We start from the raw sequence: 11,865 nt of genomic DNA on the forward strand, positions 1-11,865 counted from the left end.
TCAATCCCGCGAAAAATCCAAAATTTTTAAGCACCCCCATTTGTATGCAAACTTTGTCCGTTCTACAAGTTCAGCCTTTTTTTGTAAGAAGCTGAAAACGAAGGGCCGAGTCCGCCGCACCGCCATAGTGGCAGCTGCGCGGTGGCCGCACAACCCCCTTGAACAGCTCGTAGAAACAGCCTGAACAGGTCAATCGAAAAGGATTTCCCCTCCGTTTCCACCACAAGAAGGGTGCACCTTCATGGGCATGCATACCTGCAAGTGTGTATACCTGAAAGTGTGCACACCTGCACGCGTGCGTACCGCTAGCCAAAAAAAAAATGATCTGGCTATGGCTATGCCAGGTGGTCGGCTGGACTAATCGCCCAACCCGCACCAATGTTAGTTTAAGTTGACGAAAAAAAACAAAGAAAAGAATAAGCTCAACGGTGTGGTGATTCCTCCAAAGGAAGAAGCGTAGCCATCGTTCGCATGAACACACATCAGACCAAGCAAAAGAGTACAATGCGTCATAAAAAGATTACTAAATAGCATTGTAAAAAAAAGACAAAGATAAATGCATATTATCACTTCTAGGCACGTATACCTTCATTGTAGTAACCCCCTCCTGTGTGATTCCAGATGTCCCTCACATACAAAGTATGATGTACCCCCCTAAAGAATCTTCACAATTAATTATAGTAAAAAACAGCTGAAAAACCTACACACGCGCATCCGAACGCAACTACTCAAAATATCGCAGCTCTTCATATCTTCCCTTTCCCCATTGTGAATATGTGAAAGCAAAACACTCGACCTAATTCTGCATCCTCAAAATGAAGCAAACAAAATGAATATATAATCTATAATGAAAGAGCCATAACCCTAACCCTAACCCTAAATCTGTAACCCTAACCCTAATTCCTTAACCCTAACCCTAAATCCGTAACCCTAACCCTAATTCCTTAACCCTAACCCTAAATCCGTAACCCTAACCCTAAATAATAACCCTAACCCTAATTCCTTAACCCTAACCCTAAATCCGTAACCCTAACCCTAATTACTTAACCCTAATCCTAAATCCGTAACCCTAACCCTAAATCCGTAACCCTAACCCTAAATCCGTAACCCTAACCCTAATTCCGTAACCCTAACCCTAATTCCTTAACCCTAACCCCCTAATCGCATACCTTATCTGTACGCCTGGGCCACGCCGCTACCCCCCCGTCACATCATCTTCATCTGGTAGTACAGCCAAAAGAACAAAAAGCAGTACCAGAGGAAGAACGAAATGATGGAGAAGGAGACGAGCGCGACGGAGAGGATGGTCATGTTCAGCACGACTCGGTCGCAGTAGATGTGTTTCAAATTGTGCATCTCGCCAACGAGTCTGCTGCAGTTGGTGTTCTTCACGAGCATCTGCACCTTCGTAATGATCGTGTCTCTGAGGGTGTTGAATTTCTGTTTAATTTTCTCGAAGAAGCTAACCACGTCTTTGAAGTTCAAATTTTCAATGTCCTCCACGAGGTACTTCCTCAAAATGAAGGTTTGTTCTTTCCCCCCCTCCCTTTTGTTAATCCTCGGCGTGTACTCACTCCACCCTATTTTGTCCGTCATGCTGCTATCCAAGTCGTCCACAGAGAATATCTTTTCGGTCCTAACTCTAGACTTGTAAATGAATAGCTCCACCACGTTGTCTAGGTCCTCTCTAAGATCATTATTCCTGAGGTGGTTCCTCATCCTCTGGTACTTGGGGTCATTTATGGAGGACCTAAAGTTGATGTTAAACTTGTCCTCCTCCCTGTCGCATTCTTCATTTTCAAAGCAGAGGGCAAACTGGGTGCCCCTAAAATAGTGGCGATTCAGATTTTCAAAGTATTCATCTGTTCCCCAGAGGTTGAATTTACCAAATTTGATATTGTCCCGAGTGATGCTGGTCGCTAGGAGGGACTTTTTCAGAGTGTTTAGCCGAATTCGATCCACATACAGGTTGTTGTTCGGCTTGGTAATGACCACCCACATGTAGTTGACAAAATTTCTTGTATTTTCGCGGAAGGTTCTCTTCATATCGTTGAAATAGGAATCGTATTCATTCACCCTCCTCTCCATTTCGGTGGTGTCCAAAGACTTCATGTTGTCTACAAGCCCCTTGGTGATGTCCTCCGAGAGAAGGGGCGACTCCTCATTCTTCAGGCAGTAATCGATCAGGGTATCATTCAGCACGTCAAAGTTCAGCTCATTTTTTAAAACCCTATCGGCGATGATGCAGGTCGTCCCCCCCAAGATGGACGCACTCAGCATTGCTATCCCGATTAGCAAAATGACGATCGTCAAAAATCCAAAGTAGGCGCTGAACACTCCAAAGAGGTCCAAAAAAAAATGACTGCTGTTTCCAATGTCCCCTTTCACCAAAAAGAATATGAAAAGCACTAACCCAATTAGAATGAGAAGGGGAGGAATGAGCAAAACCAACTTCACAATCAAAATTGAAATCGTGTACTTCTTCAAATTTTGCTTTATCTTATACTGGTGTATTATTCTATTTATAGACTTATTGAAGAGCGTAATTTTGTCATTTACCTTTTCCATATTTTCTTTAAAGGTTGCTCCCAGAACTTGGTCGATTTCTTCGAAGGCTCCTTTGACTGCTTGCTTGGCTTCATCGAGGGTGCCTGTCGCCTGCTGGAGGTTCGCCTCTCCCTCCTGGATGACTGCGTCGAGCGCTCTGCCCAGCCTCGTCAGCACGGGGTACGTGTGGAAGTACTGCTCCTCCAGGATGTGGTTGTTCCGCGCCACGTTCTGCTGCAGCTTCTTCAGGTTCTCGAACACGGTGAGGAAGCCTGCGGGTGGGGAGCAGCGGTGGAGCGGCGATGAAGCGGCGGTGAAGCGGCGATGAAGTGGCCATGTGAAGGGATGAACATGCAGGGGGGGGTATACATGGTGATGAGAGGACATGTAGACACGATAAGACGAATCGCAGAAGTGCTAATGCGAGCGCAGATGTGCATATCAGGCGCACCGCGGGGGGCCCACCTGTGAGGAGCGGAACCGCCCTGTCCTCGTCCACCAGCAGGTCCGCCTTTATCTGCAGCTTGATGTCTTGGTACTGCTCCACGATGGACACCGCGTCGCTCACGATGTGCTCCAGGGAGTAGCACGACGAGTCCACCTCGCCGCCCTGCACGGAGCAGCGGTCGGTGAGGAAGTTCTCAATCGAGGTGGACGCGCTGCATACATTCATATAAATCCCATTCCTCGTTTTGAAAAAAGAAATCATATACCAGATGCCCAAACCAATCAGAACACACAGAAGCGAACTCAAAAACACGTACGTCATGATGTTAAAGAATCGCTTCTTCACATTTTCAATTAAATCTTTATTTTCACTCTCCTGTTGTTCTCGCTTCTGTTTCTTCCTCCTACACGTTTTGCAACGAATGGCTTTAATCAACCTCCGAAAGCACTTGGTATACAGGAATAACGTTAACAGATATACACACGTGAAGATGATGAGGAAGTACACACACCCCATCACGTAGGGGTTCCTCTTGAGGATGTTCAAAACGCTTTTTAAATTCAGCCTCGTAAAATCTTCCATCCTCCAGGACGTGTAAAGGATGCTCCATATGGTCTTCGAGAATTCATTGGGGTGGTCCTGCGGGACCTTCACTCCACCACTGGGGCAAAAGTACCCGAACTCATTGTGCATAACTTTGGCAATGGCTTTCAAGTGCTCCTTCAGCAGCTCCGTCTTCTTCAGGTCGATGCTCAGGTTGTACTCGTCGCTCATCTTGGCGGAGGCAGGCGGAAGGGGGAAGTTTTCGGGGAGGAGAAAAAAAGACGTTGACGGGGAGGAGAAAAAAGGGAAGTTGTCGGGGAGGCGAAAAAAAGACGTTGACGGAGAGACGAAAAAAAGACGTTGCTGGAAAGATGGAGAAGCGAACCAAAGAAGAGACGCCTTGTTTCACTCTTTTCACTGGCCCAAGTTAACCCCTCGGTCACTCGCTCAGCAGCATCAACGGTGGTGTCCTTCCTGCACAAGAAGCACACGCGAGTAGACAGACACGCGAGTAGACAGCCACACAAGTAGGCAGCCACACGCAGAGCAAATCTCCAAAATTAACGAGAAAATATCGCGCGCTCGTGGGGAAGGCGAACATGTAAAGTTACGCATGTCTCGAAGAGTACCCCCATGTTCTTAACACGTTGAGCACTGCACTGAGGTTCGGTTGGATAGAAAAAACACAAGGCGGGTTGTAAATGAAATTGCAGCTTTGTGTATAGCCTCTTTCAGGGGGGCGGCAGTATGGACAAAAGGGGGCACAAAAAAAGGGACAAAAAAAGGGACAAAAAAAAGAACAAATAAAGGGACAAATAAAGGGACAAAAAAGGGACAAATAAAAGACAAAAAAGGACAGAAGGACAAAAAAGGACAAAATGGGCGCACCCGACAATTGGGCACTGTCAACGAATGGGCACAAAACCCCTCCAAATGAGGGCAAAGGTGAACGCGCGCGAAGTGCCACTACGTGTGGGCCATGAAACGCCTTAACCCCTTTCCATGCGGAGGACACACTGGTCGGGGGGATTTCCTACTTGTGCATGTGCTGGGCACACAAACAGTCGCGCAAGGGCACATGCAGGGGAGCGGCAGATAAGCAGGCTCCTGCTCGGCATGCAGGGGAACACCCGGGTGAGAGGAAAAGCACACATGTGCGCGCATATGAAAACAAGTACACACGTATGCAAGTAAGCTCACAAGCGTGTGTTTGCGATTTTTCCTTTTTCAAATTTTATTCAAATTTGTGCTGTTAACTGGGCCGTCCTTTTTTTTTTTTTCTCCCCTCCCCGCATTAATGTGCGTTTTTGGCGCGCACGAAGAGAAGTGCAAAGTGGGAAAAGGGCACCATGTGAACAAAAAGCTACCAGTGTGAACAAAGGGACAGCAAAGGAGCAGCAAAGGAACAGCAACGGGACAAACGCGCGCAAAAGTGTGAACAACAAAAAAAAAAAAAAAAAAATTTAATTAAACACTTCCCCGTGTGAGGAAGACGAAAAAGGGCAACCAAGTGATGTGCCCAGCTGGCGCGCGAAGTTTCCGCCGTCCGGGTTAGAAAAGATCTATGCCACCGTTTTTAAGTGAAGTGCCTCCAGCTAAAATTGGGTTTCCTCTCAACGGAAATTTTAAATAAGAGGTCGTGCCTCCCATGGGTGTCCGTTAAATGGGGGCATTTCCTGCACGAGCAGGTGTATGATTAAGGTACATGCAGATAAACGAACGAGGCCATTGGAGAGGGCCAATTAAGCGAAGCCATTGGGGAAGCATTTCACCCAAAGGAGCATGTACACAGCCAAGGGGAAATGCTCACTAGTGTTGCAAACTTCTCAGCTCAGCTGCGCCAAAATGGTAGTAAAATGCGAATCAGGCAAAAGGTCATCCCCCCTTGCGAAGAATATGCCCATAATGTTTACACTCCGCAGGTACTTACATAAAAAGGGGATGATGTAGCATACGGATTCGATTTATCTGAACAAAGGGGTGCTTCTCCGCTCGATCACACATGCACGATACTCTCGGACAGAAGTCCAATTTGGTGAAGACGGAGGAGGTAAAAATAAAGTCCGTCATTCAGCACTTTGTTCACTTCAGCAAGTTGCATATATATCGTGCGAACGCTCTGCAGAAGTAAGCAGCTTGGGGGAAATTTAGCACATTATTGGATTTTTCTTTTTTTTAAAATAAGCGGGTTTTACCTGAGCAGGGTGTCAAGTATGATCGCTGTAAAAAAAAAAACATGCACACGGTTATCACACCATCCATCTGAGCAGCCAAAAGAGTTGCACTGAAGCAATCGACTAAATCTTCTCAGGTGAATAAATCCGAAAAGGGGAGAAATAACCCCCTCACCTCCCCTGGGATAGGCCGTCATAAATTGGACCATTCCTTTCTTTCTTCTTAAAAGAAGTAAAAGCAACAAAACAGGTGTTTGTCTTATCAGGTGAGTTCCCCAGCAAACGTACACACATATAACTATGTGAGCATACGTGTCCTTGCACAGTTGTAGCTGAACGTTTAAAAAAAATAAAAAAATACTCCCTCGATTAGCCTAATTCACCTGAACGGTTCATAAAAAAAGTGCAACGAGCGAAAGGAGAAAAAAAAAAAAAAATTTACCCCAATGTTAAGCGCAATTCACCTGAACGGTTCATACAAAAAGTGTTGCAGAAAGGACAAACTTGGAGCACCTCATGGAGCCCATTTGTGGGAAATTTCATCGCAGCTGCTTCTCATAATGATTGCACATGTGTGGGAAAACCGCTGCAAAGCGTGATAGCGGCAGGGACAAATCTGTCCTAACCTCGCTCGGGCAAATGTTCCCGATTTTTTAAGAAACGAAACAGGACTGCCAATTCTCTGGAAAGTCACATTTCGTATAATCTTAAAAAAAATGTTTCGAAGAGGAGCACTCACAAACGTTAGAAAAAGCGCTTAAAAAAAGCTTCAAAAAAAAAAAAAAACGCTCTTAAGCGTAAAAAATCACAAAAAATGAAGTGCATCTCAACAAGCACATCTTTGTACATTAAAAAAAAGAAGAGAGAGGGGGGAAAAAAAAAAATGCTAATTAAAAAGGATAACAAGATCGCTGCAAAGTCAACACTTTGTTCAGCGCGCTACAATTGGGGAAACTAAATTAGATGACTTTTTTCTTGATGGACATAATTACGCATACGAGCAGTATGACTACGTTTATGGCTGAGAAGATGCTCAAAATTAGCAGATACTTTCGCTTGGCACTGTTTTTTTCATTTTCTCTTTGTTCTTTTTCGTCTCGCTCTCTTGTTTCCTTCGAGTCTGAGCAATTGTTCAAGAAGCAAACGGTAGTTTCTGTGATGTTGGAGCATTCTCGGGAGTATTCCTTTTGGCTGCTGGATCGAACCCTCAGTTTGACTCCTATGTCGCAGGACTTTGAACATTCGGACCACTCCGTCCACTGGTCGCAGTGGGGCTTTTCTTCTTGAAGCATCCGATTTCGTAAAGCGGAGTCATTGTGAGCGGTTCTGGGGGGACATGCGGGGGAAGGGCGCGTATGTGGAGGTGCGCCAATACGTGCGTGGGCCTACGCCCATGTGATCGTTTATGTACATGCGCGTGTGCGTACTTGTCATGGGGAGTCCCCCGTGGGGGAGCCTTATGGGCTTGTTTCTATCCCCATTGTGGAATCGCTCGGAGAAAATAAGAGTTCCCCTTCTCTGTCTCTCCCACGAAGAGTAAACAGCACTTGGTTCTTTTCAGCCCCATCTGTGCTTTTACATCATGCAGAGCGTTGCGGTTACCTGTCTGTCGCAAGGTGTCCTCCTAGGGAGTGGTTGTCTTGCCCGAAGAAAAAGTCTGTACGGTGGGGAAAGGCATAAGTCGGAATGGTGAAATGACGAAATGGAGAAACAAATTGGCCACGCGGGGGGCCTTGCGGAGCCCAATGCGCGAAGCAGTAGACCCATCACGTTATCACGCCATCACTCCATCGCGATATGTTGCCATGAGGCCAATTTCGTTCTGCCTGCCGCTTGCGCGTGGCGAAATTTAAAATTACTCAGGTGTGCGTTTATTAAGCAAAACAAGAAAAACGACTTTAAGATGTTCGTCCACATTTTGGTCAGTGGTTGGGGGAGAAGGGTAAAGGTTAACAATTTTACGAAAAAAAAAAAAAAGGCAGGGGGGAGGAGGAGGAGGAGAAGCAGAAGGGGAAAAAGGCAGCGCGGCACATAACGATGTCGTACAACTTTCACGTCTTAATAATTGCAGTTAACATGTGGAGAGAAAAAAAAAACGCAAAAATGGTAAAACGACAAAATGGCAAAATGGCAAAATGGCAAAATGGCAAAATGGCAAAATGGCAAGATGACCAAATGGGGCACTTTTGTGTGTAATCGTAAAAATGTTAATGCGAAAGGAACAAGTGTACATTTTTCGCATGTCTTTTTTTTTCAATTTTGACCCTTAAGCAAATTGGGATTGAGCTTTGCGTGGGCCGCTGTTTGTCGAGATAAGGACAATCTGGGGGGCACCCCGTGCTGCCGTGAGCCTACACTCACATGTGTACATAAGCATGGAAATATAATAATAATGCGGTGTATATTTAGTTACACACCAGTTACACGCCCAGTCGTGTGGGCAGACCTGCGCTGTTTGCACAGCTGCGTGGAGAAAGGCATTTAGCTGTTCAGAACAGGTTGCCCCTTTTTTTTAATTTTTTTTACGCATGTGCTATGGTTTGAGTGACAGGGGGGAGGAGGGGTCTGACTTGCCGTGCTCATAATCTACATCATTTTTTTTTTTTTTTTTTTCCCCCTCCCCAGTGTGGCATATCATTTATTGCCCCTTTGCCTACTCTCTCCTCTGCTTGGCCGCTTTTTCGCCAAAAGGGGTGAAAGCAGACGGGCCAGAACAGCGGGGTTGAAAATGCGCAAAAGCAAAGCGTAAGCACACGTGTGAGTCGGCGGCACTTTCTCCCCTTCTCCGTGGACGCGAACGAACACAAAAGCATTTTCCCATTTTGAAAAAAATCAAAATGAAACATCCCAGCTGGCCGCACCAAACAGGCAACATTATTTTCGAAAATGAAAAAAAAAATTCTCCCATTTTGACAACGTCTCAACCGCATGGGGGGGAAGCCCGTCGGCCCAGCCGGAAAAACCGTTTGCAGGGATCCTCGCAGGCACGCCAGAGGGCTAACCAGAGTTACGCACCGGGTGAATCATTTGCAGGCAGCTTCAACTTTGGGAATGATCCCCAGGAAAAAAAAAAAAAAACGCCCGCTTTGCCTCGCCCCCCGGGGGGAAGAGCAAACAGAAGCGGCAGAGAAGCGGTAGAAGGGGGAGTGAAAATTACACTCCACTGTGTGGGGGAAGAACTTTCCGCACGAACGTCTCAACTGCGCAGGAAGGGTGTCTGCCTTTAAGGCGGTGTGCTTTAGCGCCAAAGGGGGGACTAACTGTTCCAAAAAATAAAAGGATCACTGGGGCTTCACAACGGTTCCCTTTTTTGGGTAAGCAGTTTGGGAGACGTGGCAAAATTGGCGAAGTGGCAAAAAAGGGGTTTTCTCCCCAAACGGAGGTGCCAGCGAAGTGGCGCATGTTATGAAAAAAAAAAAAAAAAAAAAAAAATACACATCAGTAGGGGAACTGCCAGGGGAAAAGGCGGGCGGAACGCAAAAATGTCCCTCTAAACAGAGCGGATTGGCCTCACCAAAATGTTCTTCTCGTTACAGCGGATTTGCCTCACCAAAATGTTCTTCTCGTCAAAGCGGATTTGCCTCACAAAAATGTTCTTCTCGTTACAGCGGATTGGCCTCACAAAATGTGCTTCTTATCGACGTCCCTGATCTTCTTGTAAATCAAAATGAGCGTCAAAATGATGAGGGCAGCAAAGGCAAACGAAAAGTGGTACGACGTGCTGTTGCCCTTGCTGATGATGGTCTCCAGCTTCTGGGCCTTCTCCGCGAGCAGCTTCAATTCCTGATTCTCATTAATCCGTTTGGTCAGCCTATCCGTGATGTCCTCCATATTTTTCTTGCTATGCTGTGCATGCGAATGGAATAAACTTTTGAGGCCACTCAACTCTGTGGTGAAAATCTTTTGAAAGTGCTTGGGATCTTCACTCTTGGTCACTACATTTTTTTTTACTTGCTTTAACTCTGCGTGTAGGTATTGGATACTCTCCTGCAGGGTGTTAAGGCTTTGCAGGATTTTTTTCTCGCTACTTATTTGGTAGGACATAAATTGTTGCAGCGTCGCGTTGAGGGAGTTGAGCGCTTCCGCTTGGTTGTGGTAGCCATGGTAGTTCGGGTGACTGGAGTCCTGTCCGCTGAGGACATCACTGGGGTCATTCCCCAAGTGCTGCTCCTCACTTTCATCCATCGAATCTGCTTCTTTCCCTGAGTACTCTCCCTGCTGGCCGTCTGGGAAAATGTCGCTACTCGAGATGGAAACGTGTGTGATGCCCACAAAGGTTGGCACATACTTTTCCGCATGCGTGTCGGGCAGCAACTCATTCTCTTTATAATTAAAGGCACTAAACCCGATGTAATTCTCCCTCGGTATTTGTTTCTTCACCGTTAAGCTGTGAATATAGCTGTTGTTGCTCGCATTGAACAAGTAAACTCTCATTTCGTTTTTCTGTGTGGTTATCTTTACATAGACCAGCTCGTCCATGCTCAGTAGGCTCAGATTGTAACTCTTCGTGACATTCTCCTTCACGTTGAGATTCTTCTTCCCATTGTTAATTAATCCCGATAGTACTAAATCGTTTGCGCGTAATTGGAAGCCCACCCCGATGCCGTTGAAATCCTTTTTAAAACCATACAGCCCAAACTGATCTTCTTCAAGTTGCTTCTCTCCTTCTGCATTTACATTTTGCAGGGAAAACTCGTTGGGTAGCAACCAAAAGGCGAAGCCATTTATTTTGTTCTTTTCCTCTGTAGCGGTTTTATAAACTGTTTCTTTCACCTGATTAGTTTTGTAGTAGCTGTCGTCTATGTGCTCCCTGTAGAGCTGCTTCTTTATGTGGAAACTGAATTCTATGTTTAGGGTATCCGAGAGGAGTGGCTTGCTGTGGTAGAGGAATCCCCTTCGGTTATACACGTTTGGGATGAGCACCAGGTACTTGTTTGTGCTGGCCGTGGAGTAGTTGATGACCCAGCCGTTGTTCAGGTCGTTTACGGTGAAGGGAGAGTTGAACGAGTGCGCGGGGGAGACGTACATGCCGCCGCTCCCACTGTTGGTGGAGCTCCCCCACGCGCACGTTTGCCGGTTTGCAAACCAGCACAGCAGGCCCACGAGGGCCAACAGGAGCCTCGCCATTGCGCGCAGGGGGGTTCACGCAGGGGCGCTTCGACTAAGCAAGTGCTCGCGCTGCTCCACCGGCATCGTAGGGTAGCGGCGGTGAGCCGATTGGCAAAATGGCAGTTTAACCGATTGGTCGAGTAGCCAACTGGCCGAGCAGCCTCGCAGCATATTGGCCGCGCAGCAGATTAACCGGCTTGCGGATCACCCAGCAGCCGCCGCTCCGTGAGGAAGCAAACCTTCCGCTGACGTGAAAACATCGCATGTGCCTACATGGCCAACACGCATACGTACTGCTTCACATGAGTACCATTTTGCGGAGATGCTCCTATGTATTTGCTTTTGCTCAGCGTAGGTTACAAAAAAAAAATAAAAAAATAAAATAATAAATAAAAAATAACATTACGCGCGTATGCGCAAATGTGGTGCGGCGAAAAAGAATCACAAGAGGGGATCCCCGTGAAACCGTAAAGCGGGAAAGGAAAAAAAAAAAAAAAAAAAAAAATACATAATCGTAAGCATATGCATAAGCATATGTAGGCTCTTTCCCCAACGACGCAGCCACGAATACCTGTGTGCACCCGTGCGAACAAGGAGAAAAATGTTTTTTTCCTTTCCCCCTGCTGGCTCCTCGTGGAGTCTACGATACCCTACCCCTCCACAGATGATCCAAATGATTGCTAAAAAGAAAAAAAAAAAAAAAAGAAAAAGGGACCTTCCAGTTTGTACATTTACAAAAGGGTGAAGGTGTCCTGCACCACGGATGGAAGCATAGGGAAGGGTTATCATCCCCTCGGAGGGTAGCTTGTAGGGAAGAACCCACACGACGTTTTTCCTTTTTGTTTGTGCGGCGTGGGATTCGCGTTCCGCATCCGCCGACCGCATCGCAGGGCATTGTGTGTATAAGCAGCGTGGCTATGTGCAGCTTGCCGTTGTGCAGCTTACTGTTGGGTACCTATCCGGGATTACCTTTTCCTGGTTCGCCTGATGGGTTGTTCCCCCCTGTGGAAACCCCCCCACACAGGTGTCACTTCGAAGGAGGGG

The 11,865-nt window shown here is 46.6% G+C and overlaps 3 protein-coding genes across 3 annotated transcripts, besides 4 other annotated features; all 3 read right to left on the reverse strand.

The window, feature by feature from the left end:
• Positions 1-1,064: 1,064 nt before the first annotated feature.
• Positions 1,065-1,093: a microsatellite.
• A 17-nt stretch (positions 1,094-1,110) lies between these two features.
• Positions 1,111-1,133: a microsatellite.
• Positions 1,134-1,206: 73 nt separating this feature from the next.
• PVX_081555 (hypothetical protein, conserved) lies at positions 1,207-3,769 on the reverse strand (the record flags this gene model as incomplete). Its single annotated transcript, XM_001613536.1, has 2 exons — positions 1,207-2,819; positions 3,013-3,769. 2 exons carry the CDS (start codon positions 3,767-3,769, stop codon positions 1,207-1,209), a joined length of 2,370 nt encoding a protein of 789 aa, XP_001613586.1.
• Positions 1,431-1,460: a microsatellite.
• A 2,902-nt stretch (positions 3,770-6,671) lies between the features above and the next one.
• PVX_081560 (hypothetical protein, conserved) lies at positions 6,672-7,629 on the reverse strand (the record flags this gene model as incomplete). The annotated part of the gene is made up of 3 exons (XM_001613537.1): positions 6,672-7,038; positions 7,315-7,369; positions 7,572-7,629. 3 exons carry the CDS (start codon positions 7,627-7,629, stop codon positions 6,672-6,674), a joined length of 480 nt encoding a protein of 159 aa, XP_001613587.1.
• A 1,509-nt stretch (positions 7,630-9,138) lies between these two features.
• On the reverse strand, positions 9,139-10,839 carry PVX_081565 (hypothetical protein, conserved; the record flags this gene model as incomplete). Its single annotated transcript, XM_001613538.1, has 1 exon — positions 9,139-10,839. The coding sequence occupies one exon, from the start codon at positions 10,837-10,839 to the stop codon at positions 9,331-9,333; it is 1,509 nt and encodes a 502-aa protein (XP_001613588.1). The 3' UTR covers positions 9,139-9,330.
• Positions 9,794-9,814: a microsatellite.
• Positions 10,840-11,865: the final 1,026 nt, after the last annotated feature.

The sequence above is a fragment of the Plasmodium vivax genome, chromosome 2 (assembly GCF_000002415.2).
Source record: "Plasmodium vivax chromosome 2, whole genome shotgun sequence".
In the NCBI taxonomy this organism is placed as follows: Eukaryota; Apicomplexa; class Aconoidasida; order Haemosporida; family Plasmodiidae; genus Plasmodium; species Plasmodium vivax.